The following is a 24,101-nucleotide window of genomic DNA, read 5'->3' on the forward strand; positions in this document are numbered from 1 at the left end:
ACCAGACCCAGGTCCCAGGTTCAGGAGATCCAGGCCCCAGGCTCACCCCATCTCTCCCAGGTTACCAGACTTAGGCCCCAGGCTCACCCCACCTAGGCTCCCTGCTCACCAGACCCAAGCCCCAGGCTCAGGAGATCCAGGCCCCAGGCTCACCCACGTAGGACCCCCACTCACCAGACCAGGACCCAGTCTCATGAGGCCCAGGCTTTAGGCTCACCAGACCCAGGTCCCAGGCTTACCAGACCAGGCCCCAGGCTCACTCTACCCAGGCCCCCTGCTCACCAGACCCAGGCCCCAAGCTCACCCAACCTAGGACCCCTGCTCACCAGACCAGGACCCAGTCTCACGAGGCCCAGGCTTCAGGCTCACCAGATCAGGCTCCAGGCTCACCAGAATCAGGCCCCAGTCCTAACCCAGCCAGGCCCCAGGCCCAACAGATCCAGGCCCCAGGCTCACCCCACCCAGGCCCCAGGCTCATGAGATCCAGGCCCTAGGCTTACTCCACCCAGGTCCAAGGCTCACCAGTCTCAGACCCCAGGCCTATCCCACCCAGGCCCCATGCTCATGAGACTCAGGCCTCAGGCCCAACAGACACAGGCTCCGGGCTCATGAGATCCAGGCCCCAGGCTCACCCCACCCAGACCCCAGGCTCATAACCCAGGCCCCAGACTCACCCAACCTAGGACCCCCACTCACCAGACCAAGACCCAGTCTCACGAGGCCCAGGCTTCAGGCTCACCAGACTCAGGCCCTAGGCTCACCAGACTCAGGCCCCAGGCTCACCCCACCCAGGCCCCAGGCTCATAACCCAGGCCCCAGTCTCAACCAACCTAGAAACCCCGCTCACCAGACCAGGACCCAGTCTCACGAGGCCCAGGCCTCAGGCTCATCAGACTCATGCCCCAGGCCTAGCCCAACCAGGCCCAAGATTCGCCAGACTCAGGCCCCAGGCCTGTCCCACCCAGGCCCCAGGATCATGAGATCCAGGATCCAGGCCCAACAGACCCAGGCCCCAGGCTCACCAGATTCAGGCCCCAGGCCTACCCCACCCAGGCCCCAGGCTCATGAGATCCAGGCCCCAGGCTCACCAGAATCAGGCCCCAGGCCTCCCCAACCCAGGCCCCAGAATCATGAGATCCAGGCCCCAGGCTCACTCCACCCAGGCCCCTGCTCACCAGACCCAGGCCCCAGGCTCAGGAGATCCAGGCCCCAGGCCCAACAGACACAGGCCTGGGGTCATAAGATCCAGGCCCCAAGCTCACCCCACCCAGACCCCAGGCTCATAACCCAGGCCCCAGACTCACCCAACCTAGGACCCCCGCTCACCAGACCAGGACCCAGTTTCACGAGGCCCAGGCTTCAGGCTCACCAGACTCATGCCCCAGGCCTAGCCCAACCAGGCCCAAGATTCACCAGACTCAGGCCCCAGGCTTAGCCCACCCAGGCCCCAGGATCATGAGATCCAGGACCCAGGCCCAACAGACCCAGGCCCCAGGCTCATGAGATCCAGGCCCCAGGCCTAGCCCAACCAGGCCCAGGACTCACCAAATTCAGGCCCCAAGCCTACCCCACCCAGGCCCCAGGCTCACCCCACCCAGGCCCCTGCTCACCAGACCCAGGCCCCAGGCTCAGGAGATCCAGGCCCCAGGCTCACCCCATCTACCCCAGGTCACCAGACTCAGGCCCCAGGCTCACCCCACCTAGGCTCCCTGCTCACCAGACCCAAGCTCCAGGCTCAGGAGATCCAGGCCCCAGGCTCACCCACGTAGGACCCCCACTCACCAGACCAGGACCCAGTCTCATGAGGCCCAGGCTTTAGGCTCACCAGACCCAGGTCCCAGGCTTACCAGACCAGGCCCCAGGCTCACCTTACCCAGGCCCCCTGCTCACCAGACCCAGGCCCCAGGCTCACCCAACCTAGGACTCCTGCTCACCAGACCAGGACCCAGTCTCATGAGGCCCAGGCTTCAGGCTCACCAGACTCAGGTCCCTGGCTCACCCCATCCAGGACCCAGGATCACTCCACCCAGGCCTCCTGCTCACCAGACCCAGGCCCCAGGCTCACCCCACCTACCCCAGGCTCAACAGACCAAGTCCCTAGGTTCACCCAACCTAGGACCCGTGCTCACCAGACCAGGACTCACGAGGACCAGGCTTCAGGCTCACCAGACTCAGGCCCCAGGCTCACCAGACTCAGGCCCCAGACTCACCAGAATCAGGCCCCAGTCCTACCCCACCCAGGCCCCAGGCCCAACAGATCCAGGCCCCAGGCTCACCCCACCCAGGCCCTAAGCTCATGAGATCCAGGCCCCAGGTCCAACAGACCCAGGTCCCAGGCTCATGAGATCCAGGTCCCAGGCTCACCCTACCCAGGCCCCAGGCTCATGAGATCCTGGCCCCAGGCTCACCCCACCGAGGCCCTAGTCTCACCAGACTCAGGGCCCGGGCCTAGGCCAACCAGCCCAGGACTCACCAGACTCAGGCCCAGGCCTACCCCACCCAGACCCCAGAATTATGAGATCCAGACCCAGGCCCAACAGACCAAGGCCTTAGGCTCATGAGATCCAGGCCCCAGGCCTGACAGACACAGGCCTCAGGCTCACAAGATCCAGGCCCCAGGCCCACTGGACAAAGGCCCCAGGCTCATGAGATCCAGGTCCCCTGCTCACCAGACCCAGGCCCCAGGCTCAGGAGATCCAGGCCCCAGGTCAACAGACCTAGGCCCTAGGCTCACCCCACCCTGGCCCCAGGGTCACTCCACCCAGGCCCCTGCTCACCAGACCCAGGCTCCAGTCTCACTCAACCTAGGACTCCTGCTCGCCAGACCAGGACCCAGTCTCATGAGGCCCAGGCTTCAGGCTCACCAGACCCAGGCCCCAGGATCACCCCAGCAAGACCCCAGGCTCACCAGACCCAGGCCCCAGGCTCACCCAACCTAGGACTCCTGCTCACCAGACCAGGACCCAGTCTCATGAGGCCCAGGCTTCAGGCTCACCAGATCAGGCTCTAGGCCTACCCCACCCAGGCCCCAGGATCATGAGATCCAGGCCCCAGGCTCACCCCACCCAGGCCTCCTGCTCACCAGACCCAGGCCCCAGGCTCAGGAGATCCAGGCCCTAGGCTCACCCCACCTACCCCAGGCTCACCAGACCAAGGCCCCAGGTTCACCCAACCTAGGACCCCTGCTCACCAGACCAGGACCCAGTCTCACGAGGCCCAGGCTTCAGGCTCACCAGACTCAGGCCCTAGGCTCACCAGACTCAGGCCCTAGGCTCACCAGACTCAGGCCCCAGGCTCACCCCACCCAGGCCCCAGGCTCACCAGACTCATGGCCCAGGCCTAACCCAACCAGCCCAGGACTCACCAGACTCAAGCCCCAGGCCTAGCCCACCGAGGCCCCATGATCATGAGATCTAGAACCCAGGCCCAACAGACCCAGGCCCCAGGCTCATGAGATCCAGGCCCCAGGCTCACCCCACCCAGGCCCCAGACTCACCAGACTCATGCCCCAGGCCTAACCCAACCAGGCCCAAGACTCACCAGATTCAGGCCCCAGGCCTACCCCACCCAGACCCCAGGCTCACCCCACCTAGGCCCCTGCTCACCAGACCCAGGCCCCAGGCTCAGGGGATCCAGGCCCCAGGCTCACCCCATCTACCCCAGGTCACCAGACTCAGGCCCCAGGCTCACCCCACCTAGGCTCCCTGCTCACCAGACCCAAGCCCCAGGCTCAGGAGATCCAGGCCCCAGGCTCACCCACATAGGACCCCCACTCACCAGACCAGGACCCAGTCTCATGAGGCCCAGGCTTTAGGCTCATCAGACTCAGGCCCCAGGCTTACCAGACCAGGCCCCAGGCTCACTCTACCCAGGCCCCCTGCTCACCAGACCCAGGCCCCAGGCTCACCCAACCTAGGACTCCTGCTCACCAGACCAGGACCCAGTCTCACGAGGCCCAGGCTTCAGGCTCACCAGATCAGGCTCCAGGCTTACCTCACCTAGGCCCCAGGATCATGAGATCCAGGCCCTAGGCTCACCCCACCCAGGCCCAAGCTTAAGAGATCCAGGCCCCAAGCTTAGGCGATCCAGGCCCCAAGCTTAGGAGATCCAGGTCCCAGGCTTACCCCACCTACTCCAGGCTCACCAGACCCAGATCCCCAGGCTCACCCAACCTAGGACTCCTGCTCACCAGACCAGGACCCAGTCTCACGAGGCCCAGGCTTCAAGCTCACCAGACTCAGGTCCCAGGCTCACCCCACCCAGGCCCCAGGCTCACCAGACTCATGCCCCAGGCCTAGCCCAACCAACCCAGGACTCACCAGACTCAAGCCCCAGGCCTAGCCCACCCAGGCCCCAGGATCATGAGATCTAGGACCCAGGCCCAACAGACCCAGGCCCCACGCTCATCAGACTCAGGCCCCAGGCCTAGACCAACAAGGCCCCAGACTCACTGGACTCAGGCCCCAGGCCTACACCACCCAGGCCCCAGCTCATGAGATCTAGTCCCCAGGCTCACCCCACCCAGGCCCCCTGCTCACCAGACCCAGGCCCCAGGCTCATGAGATCTAGTCCCCAGGCTCACCCCACCCAGACCCCAAGCTCATAAGACCCAGGCCCCAGGCTCACCCCACCCAGGCCTCTTGCTCGCCAGACCCAGGCCCCAGGCTCAGGAGATCCAGGCCCTAGTCTCACCCCACCTACCCCAGGCTCACCAGACCAAGGGCCCAGGTTCACCCAACCTAGGACCCCTGCTAACCAGACCAGGACCCTGTCTCACGAGGCCCAGGCTTCAGGCTCATCAGACCCAGGCTCCAGTCTCACCCCAAGCAGACCCCAGACTCACCAGACCCAAGCCCCAGGCTTACCCCACCCAGGCCCCAGGCTTATCAGATTTAGGCCCCAGGGTCACCCCACCCAGGCCCCCTCTCACCACACCCAGGCCCCAGGCTCACCCAACCTAGGATCCCCACTAACCAGACCAGGCCTCAGTCTCACCAGACTCAGGCCCCAGGTTTACCCCATCCAGGCCCAGGCTCATGAGAACCATGCACTAGGTCAAGTAGACACAGGCCCCAGGCTCACCCCATGCAAGCCCTAAACTCACCAGATTTAGGCCCCAGGTTCATGAGACCCATGCCCCAGGCTCACCCTATTTAGGCCCTCTGCTCACACCCAGGCCCCAGGCTCATGAGAATCAGGCCTCAGGCTCACCTTACTTAGGCCTCCCCTCACCCCCAATCATCAGACCAGGCCCCAGGCTCACCCCACCCAGACCCCAGGCTCATAGGACCCAGGCCCCAGGCTCACCCCACCCAGGCCCCCTGCTCACCAGTCCAGGCCCCAGGCCCAGGTGATCCAGGCCCCAGGCTCACCTACCCAGGCCCCAGTTTCACCAAACCTAGGCCCCACGCTAACCCTGCAAAGGCCCAAGGCTCACCAGACACAGGCCCCAGGCTCAGCTGACCCAGGGCCAGGCTCATGAGAACCAGGCCCCAGGTTCACCAGACCCAGACCCCAGGCTGACCCCACAGAGGCCCCAGGCTACCCCACCTAGGCCCCAGCCTCATGAGACCCAGGCTCCAGGCTCACAAGTCTCAGGCCCCAGGCTTACTCCACAAGGGCCTCAGGTTCACCAGACCAAGCCCCAGGCTCATGATCCAGGCCCCAGTTTCACCTCACCCAGGCCCCCTTGTCACCAGACCCAATCCCCAGGCTCATGAGACCCAGGCCCCAGGCTCACCAGACTTAGGCCCCAGGATCACCCCACCCAGGCCCCAGGCTCATCAGATCTAGGCCCAGGCTTACCCCACATAGGCCCCAGGCTTACCAGGCCCATGCTCCCCAGACTCAGGCCGAGCTATGTTGATCCAGGGCTCAGCCTCATGAGATCCAGGCCCAAGCTCACCCCACCCAGCCCTCAGGGTTGTGAGAACCAGGCCCAAGGTTCACCAGACCCAGGCCCCAACTCACCAGAACCAAGCCCCAGGCTCACCACAGTTAGGCCCCAGGCTCACCCCACCTAGGCCCCAAGCCCACCAGGCTCAAGCCCCGGCTCCTAAGACCCAGGCCCCAGGCCTCTAAGACCCAGACCCCAGGCTCCTGAGACCCGTGACTCGAGCTCACACAGTCAGGGCCCTGGGAGGACAGCCCTTAGCTCATGGCGTGCTGGGGTTGGGCAAGTTCAGAGACGCTGCTGGAGACATAATGTTATCCCCGGAGTGTAGTTATAGTTGGAAAGGTAACACAGTTGACCTGTTGAAATGGCTGGAGGTGGCCGCTCTGTGTCCGTGGGCCCTCCTCAGTGAGGACATGCATGAAGGGCCTGGCCGGGGGGGAGGGGACTCATCCCCCTTTTACTCAGGAGAATCTGATCACAGAGTGTGCGTGTGTTTGCCACACAGGATATGGTTTCTGAAGTTTATGAGAGCAGTATTAGAAATTAATGTTGAAAATATTTATTTTGAGAGAGTGCATGCGCCCCAGTGGGGAGGGGCAGAGACAGAAGGAGATACAGAATTGGAAGCAGGCTCCAGGCTCCCAGCTGTCAGCACAGAGCCTGACGTGGGGCTCGAATTCACGAACCATGAGATCATGACCTGAGCCGAAGTCAGACGCTCAATCGATGGAGCCACCCAGGTGCCCTGAAGTTAACATTTTTAACACAGAAAAGTACAAAGAACATAATTGTTCTAACTGTGCAGGGAGAGCCTGGGGTGAGGCCAGGTGAGGGATCCCCTTTTATTTGGAGGCTGGTGTTCCCTCCTCCCGCCTGTCCTGGGGGTGTCAGAGTGGTCCTGCCCAGCATGCAACCCCTCACTCTCCCTGGCGGGGCCCGGCCTGAGGGTAGAAGGTGCAGGATGGAGCGCCGTCCACCCTGCGGGGGACCCAGAACCTCCTTCTCATCAGCCCAGCCACAAGTGGGGAAGGCCTGAGGGGGGGCGGGGCGGAGAGTGGAGCCTTCTGGAGGGTGCGCTGACCTGCCGTCCCCATGGGACCCGTCTGAGGCCCCCTGGGACCCCCGCCCCTCCCTGTGGGTCTCTCCTGGGCCCCCTGGAGCTCTCTCACCACCTGCTCTTCCCTTTTCTTTGGACCAAAGTCGCTGAAGGGCACCCAGGCTGGCTGCCCCCTCCTGCTCTGCTCACGATGGGCTTGTCTTCCTTTTCTGTTAAAGAAAACACAATCCTTTTTTATTGTGAAATGTCACATTACGACAGCAAAGTGCCCCAAACCAAGACGCACAGCCGGAGAGCTGTACCGGCCCCAGGCCCAGCCATAGCAGCCCCCTCCTCCCAAAGCCACCCGAGCCTTTGTGCCTCCCTTTCCCAGGGGGACTTGTATCCCCTGGAGCCTGGGGGGCACAGTCCCAGTGGGGCAAACTCAGCCTCTGTCTGTGTCGTAGCATCTGGTCATTAGGAGTCTTCCCCAGGGCTCAGCAGGAGGGGGCGGTTATCACGCCTGCGTGTGCCCTTGGGCTGGGGTCCTCGTGGCTCTGTGCACAGACCTTATCCCACAGACCCTTCCAGAGCTGGTGTGGGGAACCAGGGCCTGGGGGGCTGCAGAGGAGGTCAGGGCTTGGCCAGGATTCACCCCAAGAGCGCTGGGGGCCATGGTCAACTGTGGATTCCAGAACAGTCCCCAGGGTAGCAGATGGGAGTCAAGCGGGGGGGGGAGGCTGCACGTTGAGAGACGTGCAGGAGAAGGGTCAGTGTGGGCCCATCAGGAGGCGCAGGGCCTGGCGGTGGGTAGGCACTCAAGGGCCAGCTCAGGACGGCGGGACCGTGAGTCCCAGACACCTCATGCCTCGCGGCCGGTGGGGGGTCTCAGAGGGGCTGTCAGCCAGCCGCCAGGGCTGTGTGTGTGCGGAGTGGGTGTATGTTCCCAGCCTGAGCCGTCGGCCGCCCTCCTGGCCTGGACACCCTGCTGGTAGATGTGGGCCGAGGGGCTCTGGGTGTGGGGTTTGCACTCTGGGAGTCTGGGTGTGGGCCTGGGGCGTGGGTGCGTCCCTTTCCAGAAGCTCAGAACCGGGGTCCCCGTGTTCCCAGGATGCAGCCCCGGCCCCAGGGAGGGTGTTTCAGCACAGGCCTGGGGGTCTCTGGGCTCAGAGCTTCTCCCGCAGGCTCCTCAGGAAGCCGTGTGAGCCCGTGTTTGTGTGAATGTGTGAGCCCCTGGACCGTGTGTGCCTGCGTGTGTGTGCGTGCATGCAGCGCCCACATGGCTGTAGCTGAGTGTGAGCCTCTGAGCGTGTGTGAGTGGCCGGGAGGGTGCCTGTGTCTGTGTCTCTGAATCTGCGTGTCTCTATCCATGTGTCTGTGTCCCTGAGTGTGTGTGTGTGTGTGTGTCTGTACCTCCATGTGGCTGTGATTCTCGTGACGCTATGTGTGTGGGAGACCGTGTGAGGAAGGGCCACCCTGCTGACCCCTGTCGTCTAGGCCACCCTCGTGGAGCACTCTCCCTTCAAACTGAAGTCTCCTCTGGGGGGTTCTGGCCTGGCTGGGGAGGTGGGTGCCGGCAGAGATCCCCGCTCCTGGGAGGCCACCTGGCCAGGACGCCGCCGTGCCATGTCCCAGATGGGGGCACTCCCAGGGTGTCCCTCACCATGGTCATCATGCCCTCGCTGGTCCTCAGGGCTCCTCAGCCTGGGGCGTTGGAGCCACAGGCAGCTTGCTGTGTGCAGGGTGGAGGCTCCCAGGGGCCTCCACAGCCCGCTAGGAACAAGGGGCAGGTCTGCATCCAGGGTGGCCGTTTGGGGCAGGCCCTGAGGGTCTCTGGGCTGGGTAGGGGTGGCCCCACCGGGGAGCCGGAGCCTGAAAGTGTACATGTGGGCCATGGAGGGGGCAGCCCCTATTCTGGGCACAGCAGGGACAAGGGTTGGGGGCAGGATGGGCCCTGAGGGGCAGTGCAGGCTGGAGCTGAGGGGTGGGTGGGACCTGGTTGTGGGCCGGGGGCTTTGTCCCCGGGTGGCCTGCAAGTCCTACAAGAGGCCCCTTCCACGAGGCAGTCCTCTGGGAGGCGGCCTGGGGGCCTGGCCACTCTGGACCTGTCCACCTGGCAGGATGGCCAGGGCAGGGGGGGAGAATGGTCAGGAATCCTCCCACCCAGCAGCTGGCCCCGCACCAGCCTCCCCTCCCCCCAGTGCAGATGCTGGAGAGTTCTGGCTGGACTGCTCTGGTCTCAGGGGCCAGTGGGGCTTTCCACCCCGGCCCCCACCTGCTCTGTGGTTCCCGTCCTTGGTGTTTTTAGAAATATTTGCAAGTGTATGTTTGTGCCTGTGTAGGGTGGGGGCGGGAGCCGCACCGGTGCCCACGGGGTCATGTTTTCCATACTGAGCTGGGGGGCGGGGAGCTGTGTGTGCAGCCTCCCCGGCGAGGGCAGCGAGGGTCCTGGTGGGGCTCCAGGGTGTGCGCCTGCACTCTGGACGGCATGTGGAGCCCCGGCCTGGGTGGTGTCCTCGGTGGGGAGGCCCCCAGTGGCCAAGAGGCCTGTCCTGAGTGTGGCCCAGGGTCCCGCTGTCTAGAGCGTTCCAGAAACACAGTCTCCCTGGCTTGAGGAGACAGATGGGGAGTGGGCCTCGGTGACAGGGAGGTCCCACCCCACACTCACGCCCCACGTGTGTGTCCACACTCACTGCTGCCCCAGCACTGGCCTCCCCGGGTGTCCTCGTGGGTGACAAGACCCGGCACTTGCTCCGTGTGCCACAGCCTCCCCTCCGTGGCCTCACAGCTCCGACCTTGCCTGTGACTGTGGAGGCCCGGGGAGGCCAAAGTGCCCGTGCCGGCAGACTTCCTGCCCCACGGACCGAGCGCAGCTCCAGGGCGGCTCATGCGAGTGTGTGTGAGAGGAGTGGGGTGATCGGGGCCCGTTGGTGTGCACGTGCCCTGCTGCCTGCACAGGCGTGCACAGATGTGTACAGGGTATATTATGTACATGCGTGCACGCAGATATACACAGGTGTGTGCAGTGTGTGTGGGTATGTACAGGTGTGCACAGGCAAGCAGTGGCCGTCCCCAGGAGACCCGGCCGTCTCCTCTCGCTTTCTAGGCCTGGCTCGTCATCCCCTCCAGCCACGATCTGGGTCTCTCCTGCTTCTCAAGCCCCCTGAGCCCCGTGGGCAGTGACAGGGCCCGGCTGGCGGTCAGGGTGTGGTAGGCCGGCCCCAGCGGGGAGCAGGGGCGCTCGGTGAGCTGAGGAGCCCCTGGGGGTCGGGGCCGGGCCTGCTCCCGGGCAGGGCGAGTGGCAAGGGCGAGGACCCCTGTGATTCAGCCTCATGGAGGCGCCTGCGCTTCAGGGTGGGTGGCCCCGACCTACACAGAGATGGACGCGTGGAACCCACTCGTGCACGGCACGCCCGTGGAACACGCACGGCATGCAGAAGGGCAGAGGAACGACTCCGTCGCACACACTGAACAGCATGGGGCCCACACCCGGCTACAGACTCCCACGGACCAAAACACACACTCAGCCCTCCTTTTACACACTCAGAACACGTGCACACTCACACTCTCCTGCCTCCCTACACACGCACTCAGAGACGTGCCCATGAACGCACACTGACCTCCTCGGTCTCCAGCTCACACACTCACTCATGTCCAGAGGGGGACATTCAGACCCCCACATGCACACTCACACTCTCACACCCATTCTCCTCCCTCCAGGCCCTGGGGGCTCAGGGAGTCCCACTGAGGCTCACGCAGGCCCACCACTCCCTGTGGGGCTGAGCAACGTACCCGGGTGTCTGGGTCCCGGCCTCACCACTCACTAGACCTGTGCCTCCCGGCCCGCCTTGGGGGTCCCATCTGTGAGGTGGGCACATGCCCTCCGCTCAGGGAAGGCCCCCACACGAACGGTGCAGGAACATGTGGGCAGAGGTCAGCCAGCAGCTGGGAGCAGCCGAGCAAGTCCTGGGCCAGAGCCAGGGGGCTGTGTGCAGGTGGGGACAGAGCAGCCTGGGGACCCCTGTGCCCCTCCGGGGTCTGGCCCCTCGGCCGGTGGGGAGCCCACCCAGCCCTGTGCACCGTGCACCGTCACTGTGCTGGCCGCAGCGGGGCCTCTGGGCCTCGGGGAGAAACCCGCAGGCCTGCCTGGGTCCCCAACAGGGGGCCGGGAAGTGGGGGCCCCCGTGCCGGGGGAGGCAGGAGACTCAGGCCTGGGGCCGGCGCAGGGTCCCCCACGAGGGCGCTGACAGCCAGGGCCGTGGGCCAGAGAGCAAGACAGCCACACGGCACAGCCTGAGGACAGGGATGGACACCTGGAGGTCGTCAGGACAGAGGGCAGGGTGAACTTCCAGAGTGCTGGGGGCCCTGGCAGGGAGCACTGGGTAATGCACAGGTGCCCCATCACCGTGCTCCACACCCGAAGCCACCAGAGCACTGCGTGCCGACCACGCTCAGCAGCAAGAACGGAAAACGGTCTCAGCCCAGGTCCCACCACACGTCTGTGTCCCGTGTGTCCGTGTCCCTCCAGCCCCTCCTCTCCTCCTCTGCACATTCGAAGGCCCATCTGAAGACCCTTGCTGAGGAGGGCATGGGGGGGGGCTGAGGGGCAGGGTACGCCCGGGCTGACCCCCAGGCCTCCTGGCGATCCTCACTCAGCATGTGCCTCTAAAGACCAGGGGCCTTGCAGACGGCCATGCCATCCTTGCCATTCCAAGGGAGGACTCCTGACTTCTCGGGGTCCCCCGGACCCACACACATCCCCTCGCCCCCGCACCGTGTCCCCTGTTCTCGGGGCTCCCACCCGGACCCCCCGCCCTGTTCCCCTGGCCCTGCCCTGCGGTTCCAGCAGCGGGTCTGGGCACGGGGGCGGCCCCTGCTCCTTGGACCCTCGATCCCAGGCGGTGAGCCCCAGCCCTCTCTGGAGCTTACGGAGCCGCAGGTCTGGGCTTGGCGGCCCCTGGCAGTCACTGCCCCGTTATGGCCCCCAGACTCGCCCACAGGGTGGGGCAGCATCGTGACTCTCTAGAGAGTCACAGGTCAGGACCACTGGCCTCGGACATGCTTTCACTGAGGGTCACAAGATGCCTTGGGGCCCCCGTCCCCTGGCTGCCGTGTGCAGTAGGGGCCCGGGGTCCAGGCAGAGGTGGGGGCACCGGGGTGAGAGCCGTGCTTTCACTGAGGGTCACAAGATGGGGTCTCCTGCTTCTTCATTCCCCCTCCATGTGTTAGCTGGGACACCCCCTCCCCCCACCTCCTCAAAGGAGAAGTTCCCTCATGTGCCATTAGCTGGTGATTGTGGAGCAGGGATCATTCTGGAATGAGCACCGCTGCCTTCCCCTTACTCCTGTTTTCAGAATAAGGACCTGAATCAGTTCCCCAGTGTCAAGGGATCTCACTGGAACACGAACCGCATGGCGCCCCTTCATGCTGCCATGCTTTCCCCGCCCCCCATCACCCTCCCTGGGCATCTCCCTCCATTTGCCCTGGTGACACACTGCAGTCCCCAGGGGACCGGCCCTGGCTGGTGTCCTGCAAACACCAGTTGGGGGGGGGGTGTCATGGCAGTCCTGGGCCTCCTGGCCTGCTGGCTCCAGCAGCGTGCCGACGGGCACACCCCCCCCTCGGCACCCTCACTGAGATCCCGGTGGGGGGGAGCAGGGGTCTGGTGGCAGCTCCCTCCCCCTGCCTCTGGGGCCCAACTCCAGGGCCTGACACTGTGCTCTCTCCCGCCACCCCACCCCCACCAGGACAGGTGTGACAGGCTCCAGGCTCTGTCTCTGCCCCAGTTACTCATTTTGGGCAAACCAGGCCCTAGATGTGACATGCAAATGGCTGTCTGTTCCAAACTGAGAAACGTCTTTCTCACCCTCTGGGGCTGTTCCCCAAAATAGCTTGCATCGGTCCCCACCTGCAGCCACAGCCACCGCCCCCACAGCATGGCCAGGTTGGCCTAGGCCTTGGGTTCGGGGGACCCTCCACCCCTGCCAGCTGGCAGAGGCCCACCTCGGGTCAGTGACAGAGTCACTGCCCTGCCAATGGGGACTTCAGCTTGTCCTCCTTGTCCCATCTTTGTGATCGGGGTCCCCAGGGAGGCCACCCTGTAGGCTAGCCTGCGAGGATCCAAGCCCCAGGGCTAGTGGGTGTAGGGGGACCATGAGGGAGCAGAGGAGAAGGTGTGCAGTCCCCACCCTACACACCGGGGCAGCGAGGCTCAGCAGGGCCAGGGGGCTGGCCCCAGGTCACATGGGGATGGGCACTGCTGTCCCAGGCTGTGGCTGTGGGTGACCACAGCACCTGAGCCCCTGTCAGCCTGCGGCCCCCCTGCCCTGCCCAGGCCTGTCCTTGTCCCCACCCTACCTGTCCTCCACCTCCCTTTGTCCCTCTGTCTCCTTCCCTGTTTGTCTGTCTGTCCCTGTCTCTTTCTACCTCTGTGTCTCCCTGTCTCCCTCTTTCTCACTGTCTCTCTTCTTGTCTCTGTCTTTCTGTCTCTCTCTCTCCACTTGTGTCTCTTCATGTCTCAATCTGGCATGTAAGGGGAAGGCAGCGGTGCCCATTCCAGAATGATCCCTGCTCCACAATCACCAGCTAAAGGCACATGAGGGAACTTCTCCTTTGAGGAGGTGGGGGGAGGGGGTGTCCCAGCTAACACATGGAGGGGGAATGAAGAAGCAGGAGACCCCATCTTGTGACCCTCAGTGAAAGCACGGCTCTCACCCCGGTGCCCCCACCTCTGCCTGGACCCCGGGCCCCTACTGCACACGGCAGCCAGGGGACGGGGGCCCCAAGGCATCTTGTGACCCTCAGTGAAAGCATGTCCGAGGCCAGTGGTCCTGACCTGTGACTCTCTAGAGAGTCACGATGCTGCCCCACCCTGTGGGCGAGTCTGGGGGCCATAACGGGGCAGTGACTGCCAGGGGCCGCCAAGCCCAGACCTGCGGCTCCGTAAGCTCCAGAGAGGGCTGGGGCTCACCGCCTGGGATCGAGGGTCCAAGGAGCAGGGGCCGCCCCCGTGCCCAGACCCGCTGCTGGAACCGCAGGGCAGGGCCAGGGGAACAGGGCGGGGGGTCCGGGTGGGAGCCCCGAGAACAGGGGACACGGTGCGGGGGCGAGGGGATGTGTGTGGGTCCGGGGGACCCCGAGAAGTCAGGAGTCCTCCCTTGGAATGGCAAGGATGGCATGGCCGTCTGCAAGGCCCCTGGTCTTTAGAGGCACATGCTGAGTGAGGATCGCCAGGAGGCCTGGGGGTCAGCCCGGGCGTACCCTGCCCCTCAGCCCCCCCCCCCATGCCCTCCTCAGCAAGGGTCTTCAGATGGGCCTTCGAATGTGCAGAGGAGGAGAGGAGGGGCTGGAGGGACACGGACACACGGGACACAGACGTGTGGTGGGACCTGGGCTGAGACCGTTTTCCGTTCTTGCTGCTGAGCGTGGTCGGCACGCAGTGCTCTGGTGGCTTCGGGTGTGGAGCACGGTGATGGGGCACCTGTGCATTACCCAGTGCTCCCTGCCAGGGCCCCCAGCACTCTGGAAGTTCACCCTGCCCTCTGTCCTGACGACCTCCAGGTGTCCATCCCTGTCCTCAGGCTGTGCCGTGTGGCTGTCTTGCTCTCTGGCCCACGGCCCTGGCTGTCAGCGCCCTCGTGGGGGACCCTGCGCCGGCCCCAGGCCTGAGTCTCCTGCCTCCCCCGGCACGGGGGCCCCCACTTCCCGGCCCCCTGTTGGGGACCCAGGCAGGCCTGCGGGTTTCTCCCCGAGGCCCAGAGGCCCCGCTGCGGCCAGCACAGTGACGGTGCACGGTGCACAGGGCTGGGTGGGCTCCCCACCGGCCGAGGGGCCAGACCCCGGAGGGGCACAGGGGTCCCCAGGCTGCTCTGTCCCCACCTGCACACAGCCCCCTGGCTCTGGCCCAGGACTTGCTCGGCTGCTCCCAGCTGCTGGCTGACCTCTGCCCACATGTTCCTGCACCGTTCGTGTGGGGGCCTTCCCTGAGCGGAGGGCATGTGCCCACCTCACAGATGGGACCCCCAAGGCGGGCCGGGAGGCACAGGTCTAGTGAGTGGTGAGGCCGGGACCCAGACACCCGGGTACGTTGCTCAGCCCCACAGGGAGTGGTGGGCCTGCGTGAGCCTCAGTGGGACTCCCTGAGCCCCCAGGGCCTGGAGGGAGGAGAATGGGTGTGAGAGTGTGAGTGTGCATGTGGGGGTCTGAATGTCCCCCTCTGGACATGAGTGAGTGTGTGAGCTGGAGACCGAGGAGGTCAGTGTGCGTTCATGGGCACGTCTCTGAGTGCGTGTGTAGGGAGGCAGGAGTGTGTGAGTGTGCATGGGTGTGCAGGTGCATGTGTGAGGGGCTTATCTCCAGCGCCTGCCCCGTGTCCTGCCCCGTCTCTGTGTCTTTGCCTTGACCTTCTCTCTGCAGCTCTCTCTGTTCCTTTCTCCTGTCCATTGTCTTCACCTCCCCCTGTCTGTCTGTCTCCCCTCTTGTCTTTGTCTCTCTCTCTGTCTCTCTCACTGACCCTGGTGTGGTCTGCCCTTCCTGGACCCTCAGTGTCCCCCGGTGTGGGATATGGGTCCTGCCCTGAGCCCTGTGGAATGTACCTGTCCTGGTCCACAGCCCAGGGGGATGCCTGCTGGAGTCCTGGGGCTGTGCCCACAGTCTATCGCTGCCTGTGGGGTCTAACACAGAGGAAGCACGACAGAAGGAGGGGTGTGTGGGTGCAGGGCCAGCAGAGGTCAATGTCAGACTCTAAGGTCAGACTCTAATGTCAAACTCTAATGTCAGGTCCCACCTGGCCTGGCTGTTTTGTGGGCCCAACCCTCAGAAGCCTTAGAGGCTGCATGCCGCTGAGTCCTGTGGCCGGTGAGAGCCCTATTGACCTGTGGATGTCAGAAGAACCTGTGTAGATCCTGCCAACACCTAGGCTGACCCCGGGCTGACCCTGTTTGACCCTGGCTGATCCTGGCTGATCCTAGACTGACATTGGCTGTCCAAGGTGATCCCAGCTGACCCTGGATAGACCCTGACTGATCCTGGCCTGATGCGGGCCCACGTGTGGTGGGGGCTGGAGTGTTCTGCAGGTCTTGGGGACTTCTCTGCCACCACAGCCTCCAGACCCTTGCCCAGGCCCCGGGCCCCAACGCCATCTGGCCAGATCTCTGTTTTCGGGCCTGATTCTCAGAATAGCAGTCTCTGGCTGGGACACCTGGGCTGGGCCGCACTCACAATGACTCAGCCTCCCCTAGGACTATTTTGGGTGTTCAGCAGGTGAAGCCTGAGAAGAAAGAGAAAAACAAGAGAACACAAACACCATCGCCTCCTCCCTTCCCCTGTATCGGGGACCCTCATGGATGGGGGCTCTGCCTCATGCCATCTGGGCCCTGGAAAAGATGAGGCCAGACATGGGGTCATCACTTCGCCCTCCATCTAGTGCCCAGACCAAGAGGGTCTTGGATCACCTGGGAAGCTCCCCCTCTACCATGCAGGCACTCTGATGAGGGTCGGGACTAAGAACCCAAAGCATGGGAATAGAACTCAGGATCTAAGTGTGATGCAAGCCATGAACAAGGGCTCCAACTCAGAATAAATGGCCACTAACTCAGGACCTGACCATGTAATGAACACTAGGACTCAGTTTTTATGCCCAGGGCTCAGTGACCCAGAATTGGGATTAGTGACAGGATCAGGGCAGAGTGACCAGGAGCAGGGTCAGTGACCAGGAATTGGAATTAGTGACCAGGACCAGGCTCAGGGACCAGGACCAGGGCAGAGTGACCAGGCCCAGGCTCAGTGACCAGGCCCAGGCTCAGTGACCAAAACCAGGGCTCAGTGACCAGGACCAGGGCTCAGTGATCAGGATGAGGGCTCAGTGACCAGACAAGACTAAGTGACCAGGACCAGGGCTCAGTGGTATGGAACAGGCTCACTGACCAGGACCAGACTCAGTGACCAAGACCAAGGCTCAGTGATCAGGATGAGGGCTCAGTGACCAGACAAGACTCAGTGACTAGGACCAGGGCTCAGTGACCACACCAGGGCTCAGTGATCAGGACCAGGCTCAGTGACCAAGGCCAGGGCTCAGTGACCAGGACCAGGGCAGAGTGACAAGGCCCAGGCTCAGTGACCAGGCCCAGGCTCAGTGACCAAGACCAGGGCTCAGTGACCAGTACCAGGGCTCAGTGATCAGGACCAGGGCTCAGTGATCAGGATGAGGGCTCAGTGACCAGACAAGACTCAGTGACCAGGACCAGGGCTTAGTGGTATGGAACAGGCTCTGTGACCAGGACCAGACTCAGTGACCAAGACCAAGGCTCAGTGATCAAGACCAGGCTCAGTGATCAGGATGAGGGCTCAGTGACCAGACAAGACTCAGTGACTAGGACCAGGGCTCAGTGACCAGGCCCAGGCTCAGTGACCAAGACCAGGGCTCAGTGACCAGTACCAGGGCTCAGTGATCAGGACCAGGGCTCAGTGATCAGGATGAGGGCTCAGTGACCAGACAAGACTCAGTGACCAGGACCAGGGCTTAGTGGTATGGAACAGGCTCTGTGACCAGGACCAGACTCAGTGACCAAGACCAAGGCTCAGTGATCAAGACCAGGCTCAGTGATCAGGATGAGGGCTCAGTGACCAGACAAGACTCAGTGACTAGGACCAGGGCTCAGTGATCAAGACCAGGGCTCAGTGACCAGGATGAGGGCTTGGTGACTAGGACAAAGCTCAGGCTTAGTGACCAAGACCAGGCTCAGCGATCAGGACCAGGCTCAGTGACCAAGGCCAGGGTTCAGTGACCAGGACCAGGGCTCAGTAATCAGGACCAGGCTCAGTGACCAAGAAGACCAGGCTCAGTGACCAGGACCAGGCTTAGTGACCAGGACCAGGGCTCAGTGACCAAGACCAGGGTTCAGTGACCAGGACCAGGGCTCAGTGATCAGGACCAGGCTCAGTGACCAGGCTCAGTGACCAGGCTCAGTGACCAAGAAGACCAGGCTCAGTGATCAGGACTAGAGCTCAGTCATCAGACCAGGGACCAGTGATCAGGAACAGGGTTCAGTGTTGAGGACCATGGATAAGTGATCAGAATAAAATAATCATGACAGGGACACGGTGATTAGATCAGGCCACAGTGACTAGACCAGGGCTGAGTGATGAGTACCAGGGTACAATGTCAGGACCAGGGCTCAGTGACAAGGGCCAGGCACAATGATTAGGACCCAGGCTCAGTGGCCAGGACCATGGCTTAGTGGTTAGGTCCAAGGCTCAGTGACCAGAATCAGGGCCCAGTGACCAGGACCAGGACCCAGTGACAGGGACCAAAGCTCAGTCACAAGGACTAGGGGTCAGAGATCAGGACCAGAGCTCAGTGAGCAAGACCAGGTCTCAGTGATCAGGACCAAGGCCCAGTGATCATAGCCAGGTCTCAGTGACCAGGACTAGGGCTTAGTGACCAGGACTAGGGACCAGTGATCATAACCAGGGCTCAGTGACCAGAACCAGGGCTCAGTGACCAGGACCAGGTCACAGTGATCGGGACTAGGGCCCAATGATGAGGACCAGGTCTTAGTGATGAGGACCAGGGCTCAGTCACAAGGACCCTATAGGGGCCAGTGATCAGGACTAGAGCTCAGTGACCAGGACCAGGGCTCAGTGATGAGGACCAGGGCCTCAGTGATCATGACCAGGTCTCAGTGAATCATGACTTGGGCTCAGTGACCAGGACAAGGGCCCAGTGACCAAGACCAGGGTTCTGGGTGCTGTTCTTGGCAGGGGTCTTGCTTCATACTGTCCTTGGTGAAGGACAGTTCTTGTCTTGTGCCTGTGCCTTATGGAGGATCAGATCAGGTGGGTTCTAGGTGAAGGACCCTCACCCTGGGCCTTGAGTGAGGTGTCCCCTTATCCCAAACCTCCGTCCCTCTCTTTTCCCTCCTCTCATTCAGAGTCTGAGAACCTTTGCCTTTGGGATCAGTTTATTGTGCCAGCACGGCCTGTGTGTGGGGGTGGGCGGGCAGTTTCTGAGCAGCGCTGAGCTCTGACATCCAGCTGGGCTTCCCAGAAGCTCCTCCAGCCTCCTCCCTGCAAACACAGTGGGGTCAGGGTCCAGGGGAGTTCCTTGCCAGTGCCCTGTCCCCAGCCCTGGCCTGCCTCAGGGGAGACGGATTGAATCCTACAATGACTTCACCCAGGGAACCTAACTCCCAGAGCCTGCTGGGGGACATTGAAGCCCCGGCCCCAGGACCGCCCACATCCTCAGTGTCTGTGAGGGGATCACCTCCCTGGGAGGCCAGACCCCTCCCCCCCCAACCCCAAGGGTGTGGAGTAGGCAGATGCTCTGGTGGCCGAGGCCCCTGTCCCCGTCAGCCCACCCCTCTGCCTCCTCACCCCACCTGTGTGCCTGGCTGGCTTCTGCTCAGTACTGGGGGCCCTCTCTGCTGTCGGCTGGGCCCCGCACACTTGTCACGGTCAGCGCTGTGCTGTAGAAGAGACTCAGTAGGAAGAGGGTGAGCAAGGTGACCGTGGTGGGCCACAGGCTGGCTCCTGGGGCGTCTTCCTCCAGGTCCTCCTGCGGTAGGTCCAGCACCAGCCAGGGAAGTGGCTCCCGGCAATCTGCAAGACACTGAGAGTCTGCCAGACCCACGCCTGCACAGGTGGGGCGCGAGCCCAGGCCTTCCCTTCCACGCGCCCTCGGGGTCGGGACAGCGGGGTGCCCTCTCGCAGGACTGGGGCTGCCTCAGGGAGGATGAGGTGACAGGTGCCCAGGGAAGGGGCTGGGACCCTTGCAGTTTTTCAGATGCCCAAGGCCCCCCATGTCTGAGGGAGTCCTGGCAGGACCTTGGGGAGAGAGACCTGGCAGGGCCAGAGTTCTGCTGCTCTAAATGGAGCTCAAGCCCAAGGCCTCCTGGACGCCCGCCCCGTCTGTGTGCTCAGCAAGCCCTCAGCAAGCCCTATGTTCTTGGCTTGGCCTGGGCCTGGGCCCTGGGTGGGGTCAGAGAGGACCAGACATGCCACCCTCGGACGCTCCGGGGTGAGACAGGGCTCTGGGTCTGAGGGCACGCTGCCTTCCCAGGGAATGTGGCTGATAGGCTACAAGGAGTTTGAGGGAGGCCCAGGCGAAGGCCACCAGCATGGGCTGTCTTCAGGGTCTTAGGGCACAGACCTTCTGTGTTAAGTGGGATTTGGATCTGCTTGTCACATGCTGACACATCCAGTCATCCATCCTTCCATCCGTCGGTCCGTCCCTCTCCTTCCTACCATCCACCTGTCTGTCCATCCTTCCTTCCGTTACATGTCCTGTGTTGTGTCTGCCTGACTGTCTGCTGTCCGTCTGCTGTCCCCCTCAGCTATTGACTCTTCCTCTCCCCCATCTCTTTAGGAAGCTCTTTCTCTGGGCCAGGCACTGGCTCCCTTGGTGGCCAGACTTTTGAGAGGGGAGCAGTGGCCATGTGGGTGGCGTCCCCAGCTCACTTTGGCTCTGGGAGCAGTGGCAGGAGGCCAGAGGCCAGGTCCCGTGGGGAAGCCCAGCAGGTGTCTGAGATGAGAGCAGGGGCCCCGCTGCCCCCTTGTGGGAGCTATACCTCCAGGTGTCCCACGGTGGCCACAGTAGGGCCTCTAAGCTCTGTCTTCCTGCCGGGGCCTCCCGCAGCAGCAGCTGCAGAGGGGCCCTGGTGGGAGCTGTCTCTCCTCACCCCTCCCCGGCCTGCCCTTGCCATATCCATACTCGGGTCCAGGAAGAGATGGGAGACCTGAATCCGGGGGTCAGGCAGGGAGCAGGGGCTGCCTGGGAGGGTCTGTGGAACTGGGCCCTGAGCTGTGCCCGGGGAGCACACAGGCAAGGTGGGGAATCTTGGGCAGGGAACACCCCCCCCCCCCCGCCTTGCCTTCGTGGACCCGGGTCTGGGCTGTGAGCTTCCTGCATCTAGACGCGTGTGCGTGCGCGTGAGTGTGAGCCTGGGGCGTGTGTGTGCTGCCTACAGAGTCGTTTGGTGCAGGGTGGCTCCCTCGCTAGGTGCATCAGTGAGGCCGTCCCACAACCGTGTGCGTTTCACCACCCGTGGCGCGAGCCCCTAGAATCCTGCCCTCCCCTCATTCCTGCCGTGGCCCCTGACGGTGACACCAGCCTCCTCACCGGCCACCTGCTCTCCTGCCTCCCTCTCGTCCCTCACAGCTGCCCCTAGAGGCATTTTCTGAGATCCAAGACCACGTCACCTGCCCACTGAGGACTTGCGTGGTGCCCGCTGCTCAGGACCCACTGGGCTGTGCCCACCTCGCTGACTGTCGAGCTCAGGTTTGGCTCCCAGCTTGCCTTGCTGTGCACCACGTGCTCACACACGCACACGCACACACACACACGGGTGTGAAGGCCGAGCAAGGAAAGTGAGGCCCCAAAGGGTCAGGGCAGCAGTCGCCCTCCCCCCTGCGGGCCCTGCCGTGCCCCGGCCGCAGACCCTGAATATGGACAGACAGGCAGCCTGAGGGAAGCGTGGGGCTGCTTTGGGCCAGTACGGAGTTTATTCAGGGAGGGGCAGGTGGGCAGTTCAGTAGCAGACGCCTTCCACATCCGACATGACCACAGACACGTTGACGTGGGTGGGTTTACCCGCCAGGCGGTCGATGGTCTTCTGGGTGAAGGCCAGGGGCAGGGCCTCGTGACCCACCATGCAGGAGAACTTCTCCCCCTGCTTCCAGTCCTCGGCCGACACTCGCAGCACGCTGGTCGTGGCGAAGGTGGGGACGCTCTGGTCGGGCTCCTGCAGGGGGCCCCAGGTCAGGTACTTCTCCCGGGACAGCTCCTGGGATCCTTGCAGCCACCGTACCAGCACGTCCTTGGGGCTGAAGCCTCGCACGAGGCACGTCAGCGACACCAGCTCATTGAGGGCCAGCTCTTCCGACGGCGGCGGCAGCAGGTGGACCTGGGGCCGGAAAGTGTTCTCTGGAGGGCAGAAAGCTAGGTTAAGGGTCTGGGCACCCCAAGCCTCAGTGTCCTCGGGAAAGTGTTCCCCGCAGGGCAGAGAGCCGGGTGGGGGGTCTGGGCACCCCCAGCCTCAGTGTCCTCGGGAAAGTGTTCCCCGCAGGGCAGAGAGCCGGGTGGGGGGTCTGGGCACCCCCAGCCTCAGTGTCCTCGGGAAAGTGTTCCCCGCAGGGCAGAGAGCCGGGTGGGGGGTCTGGGCACCCCATGCCTCAGGGTCCTCTAGTAAAATGTGGGTGGGAGCCTCTAAGCCCAGGGGCTCGAGGGAGGAGGCAGGCCAAGGAGTTGCCCAACGGCACCTCACGGTCAGGGTCTGGGCCCACCTAGGACTTTGGAGATGGTGTCAGTTTTTGGCGTCTTGAGCTCAGGATGGCTGGCGGTGCAGGAGAAGTTCTCCCCGCGGTTCCATGGCTCAGCGCAGCCTGGAAGGACACTGGACACACTGTAGCAGCCGCAGGAGTCACGCTCTGGGGGCTTCTGGATGGCCTCCTTCTTCCCTGAGGGTGTCCAGGAGAACAGGGCACCCTCGGGGTTTTTCAGGCCGCTCAGTGTGCACGTGATGCTGGCATTGGAGCCCAGAAGCAGGTCCTCAAGGGCGGGCTTGTGTAGTGACAGGCGGGGTTCATTGCACGGGGAACAAGGAGGAGGGGGGTCAGCTGGAACCAGGGGGGAAGGTTGAGCAGGTCAGTGAGCCCCTCTGCCACCTCCCCTCCCCCTCCCTCCAGCTCCTTCCCGGGTGCCTCTCTCGGCCACTCGCTGGGAGCTGGGCCTGGCAGCCCACTCTCCTCCCAGGGGAGTTCCAGGTGGTGGGTCAGGGTGAGAATGTGGTGGCCCCTGCCCCGCCCCAGCCTGCCCTCTGACCTCTGCAGGGCACAGACACGGCCGGGCTGGTGCTGGAATAGTGCTCCACTTGGCATTGCAGGGACGTGCCATCGGGGCACTGGCTAGCCGGCAGGGTCAGCTGGCTGCTCGTGGTGTACAGGTTCCCGGAAGCAGACTTCACTACGGGGAAGTTCCGGATGGACGCGCCTTCCTTGCTGGGGCTCCAAGTCACTCTCACGGGCTCCGGCGGGAAGAACCCTTGCACCAGGCAGGCAATGACCACTTGCCCGGCTGGGTCACTGGTCCTGAGGCTCAGCGGGAAGACACGGGGGCTGGTTTTGGACTCTGCAACACAGGACGCTCTGTGAGGTGGTGGGCCCGCATGCTGCCCGGACCTGTGACGGCCTCACAAGCCCAGGATGATGCCCGTTTCTCCTTTACACTGGAGGAATCTGGCACAGAGAGGGTTAGTGACAGCCCCGAGGTCATTCAGCTCACATGCCATGGACCCGGGGTTGGAACCGGCTGCCTGGGTCCTCTTGCACTGTTTCTGAACGTGCTTGTCAGGGTTCTAGCACGAGGACCTGGACATGTTCCTGGGAGAAGGCCTCGGGCACAGGCCGCTCCCAGACGGGATTCGTGGTTATTGAACACGGCTCTCCCACTCACTGGCTGAGTCCGCACGTGCTGCTGGACTTTCAGCTTCCCATCTGTGCAGTGGGCACAGATATGCTCTCTGCTGGGCTTTGGGGATCATGACAGGTGGTCCCAGAGCGGGGGCACAGGCAGAGCAGTCCAGGCTTGAAGCGAGTCTGCACCAGGGCCTGTTGCCAGGTAAGAGGTGGCACAGGGCAGGAGACGAGGTCTGTTCCTCCGGGACCCCCTTCCCACCAACCAGTCAGGGTCCCCATCCACCCACCCACCCGCAGCCTCCAGATCAGTGACAGTTGACCTCTGTGGCCTATGAAGTTTTGGAGGTCAGAGGCCTAATTCCAACTCAGTCCTGGGATATCCCTGCTGGAAAAGTCAAGAACACAAGGCATGATCTGCTCATACAGGACCAATTTCCTTCAAGGACTGGTGAGGAGAGAGGGGATCATGGCTGCAAAGGAAGTAGCATGGCCCTCATGCATCCCCGAGGAACACAGGGGCCAGCCTGGCTGGAGACCAGATCTCTGGGGGCTGACACTAACCCAAACAACACCTTCCCTTGCACCCTAGCCCAGCCCAGTTCAGGCTAGCTCAGCCCAGTTCAGCCCAGGTCAGCCCAGCTCAGCCGAGCTCAGCCGAGCTCAGCCCAGCTCAACCCAGCTAAGCCCAGCTCAGCCCAGGTCAGCTCAGTTCAACTCAGCTCAGCCCAGGTCAGCTTAGTTCAGCCCAGTTCAGTCCAG

At 63.4% G+C, this 24,101-nt stretch overlaps 1 protein-coding gene and 1 gene segment (V, D, J or C); both read right to left on the minus strand.

The window, feature by feature from the left end:
* Nucleotides 1–18,874: 18,874 nt before the first annotated feature.
* LOC109501218 (translation initiation factor IF-2-like) lies at nt 18,875–21,103 on the minus strand. Its single transcript, XM_045060681.1, has 4 exons — nt 21,049–21,103; nt 20,388–20,451; nt 19,310–19,838; nt 18,875–18,998 (listed from the first exon to the last, which is right to left on the minus strand). Exons 1-4 carry the CDS (start codon nt 21,101–21,103, stop codon nt 18,888–18,890), a joined length of 759 nt encoding a protein of 252 aa, XP_044916616.1. The 3' UTR covers nt 18,875–18,887.
* Nucleotides 21,104–21,409: 306 nt separating this feature from the next.
* LOC101090949 lies at nt 21,410–23,607 on the minus strand. The segment is given in 4 exon segments: nt 21,410–21,852; nt 22,212–22,544; nt 22,750–23,055; nt 23,380–23,607. Coding segments are annotated over 4 exon segments (1,122 nt in total).
* Between the last annotated feature and the right edge of the window lie 494 nt (nt 23,608–24,101).

Source organism: Felis catus, chromosome B3 (genome assembly GCF_018350175.1).
Source record: "Felis catus isolate Fca126 chromosome B3, F.catus_Fca126_mat1.0, whole genome shotgun sequence".
Taxonomy (NCBI): Eukaryota; Metazoa; Chordata; class Mammalia; order Carnivora; family Felidae; genus Felis; species Felis catus.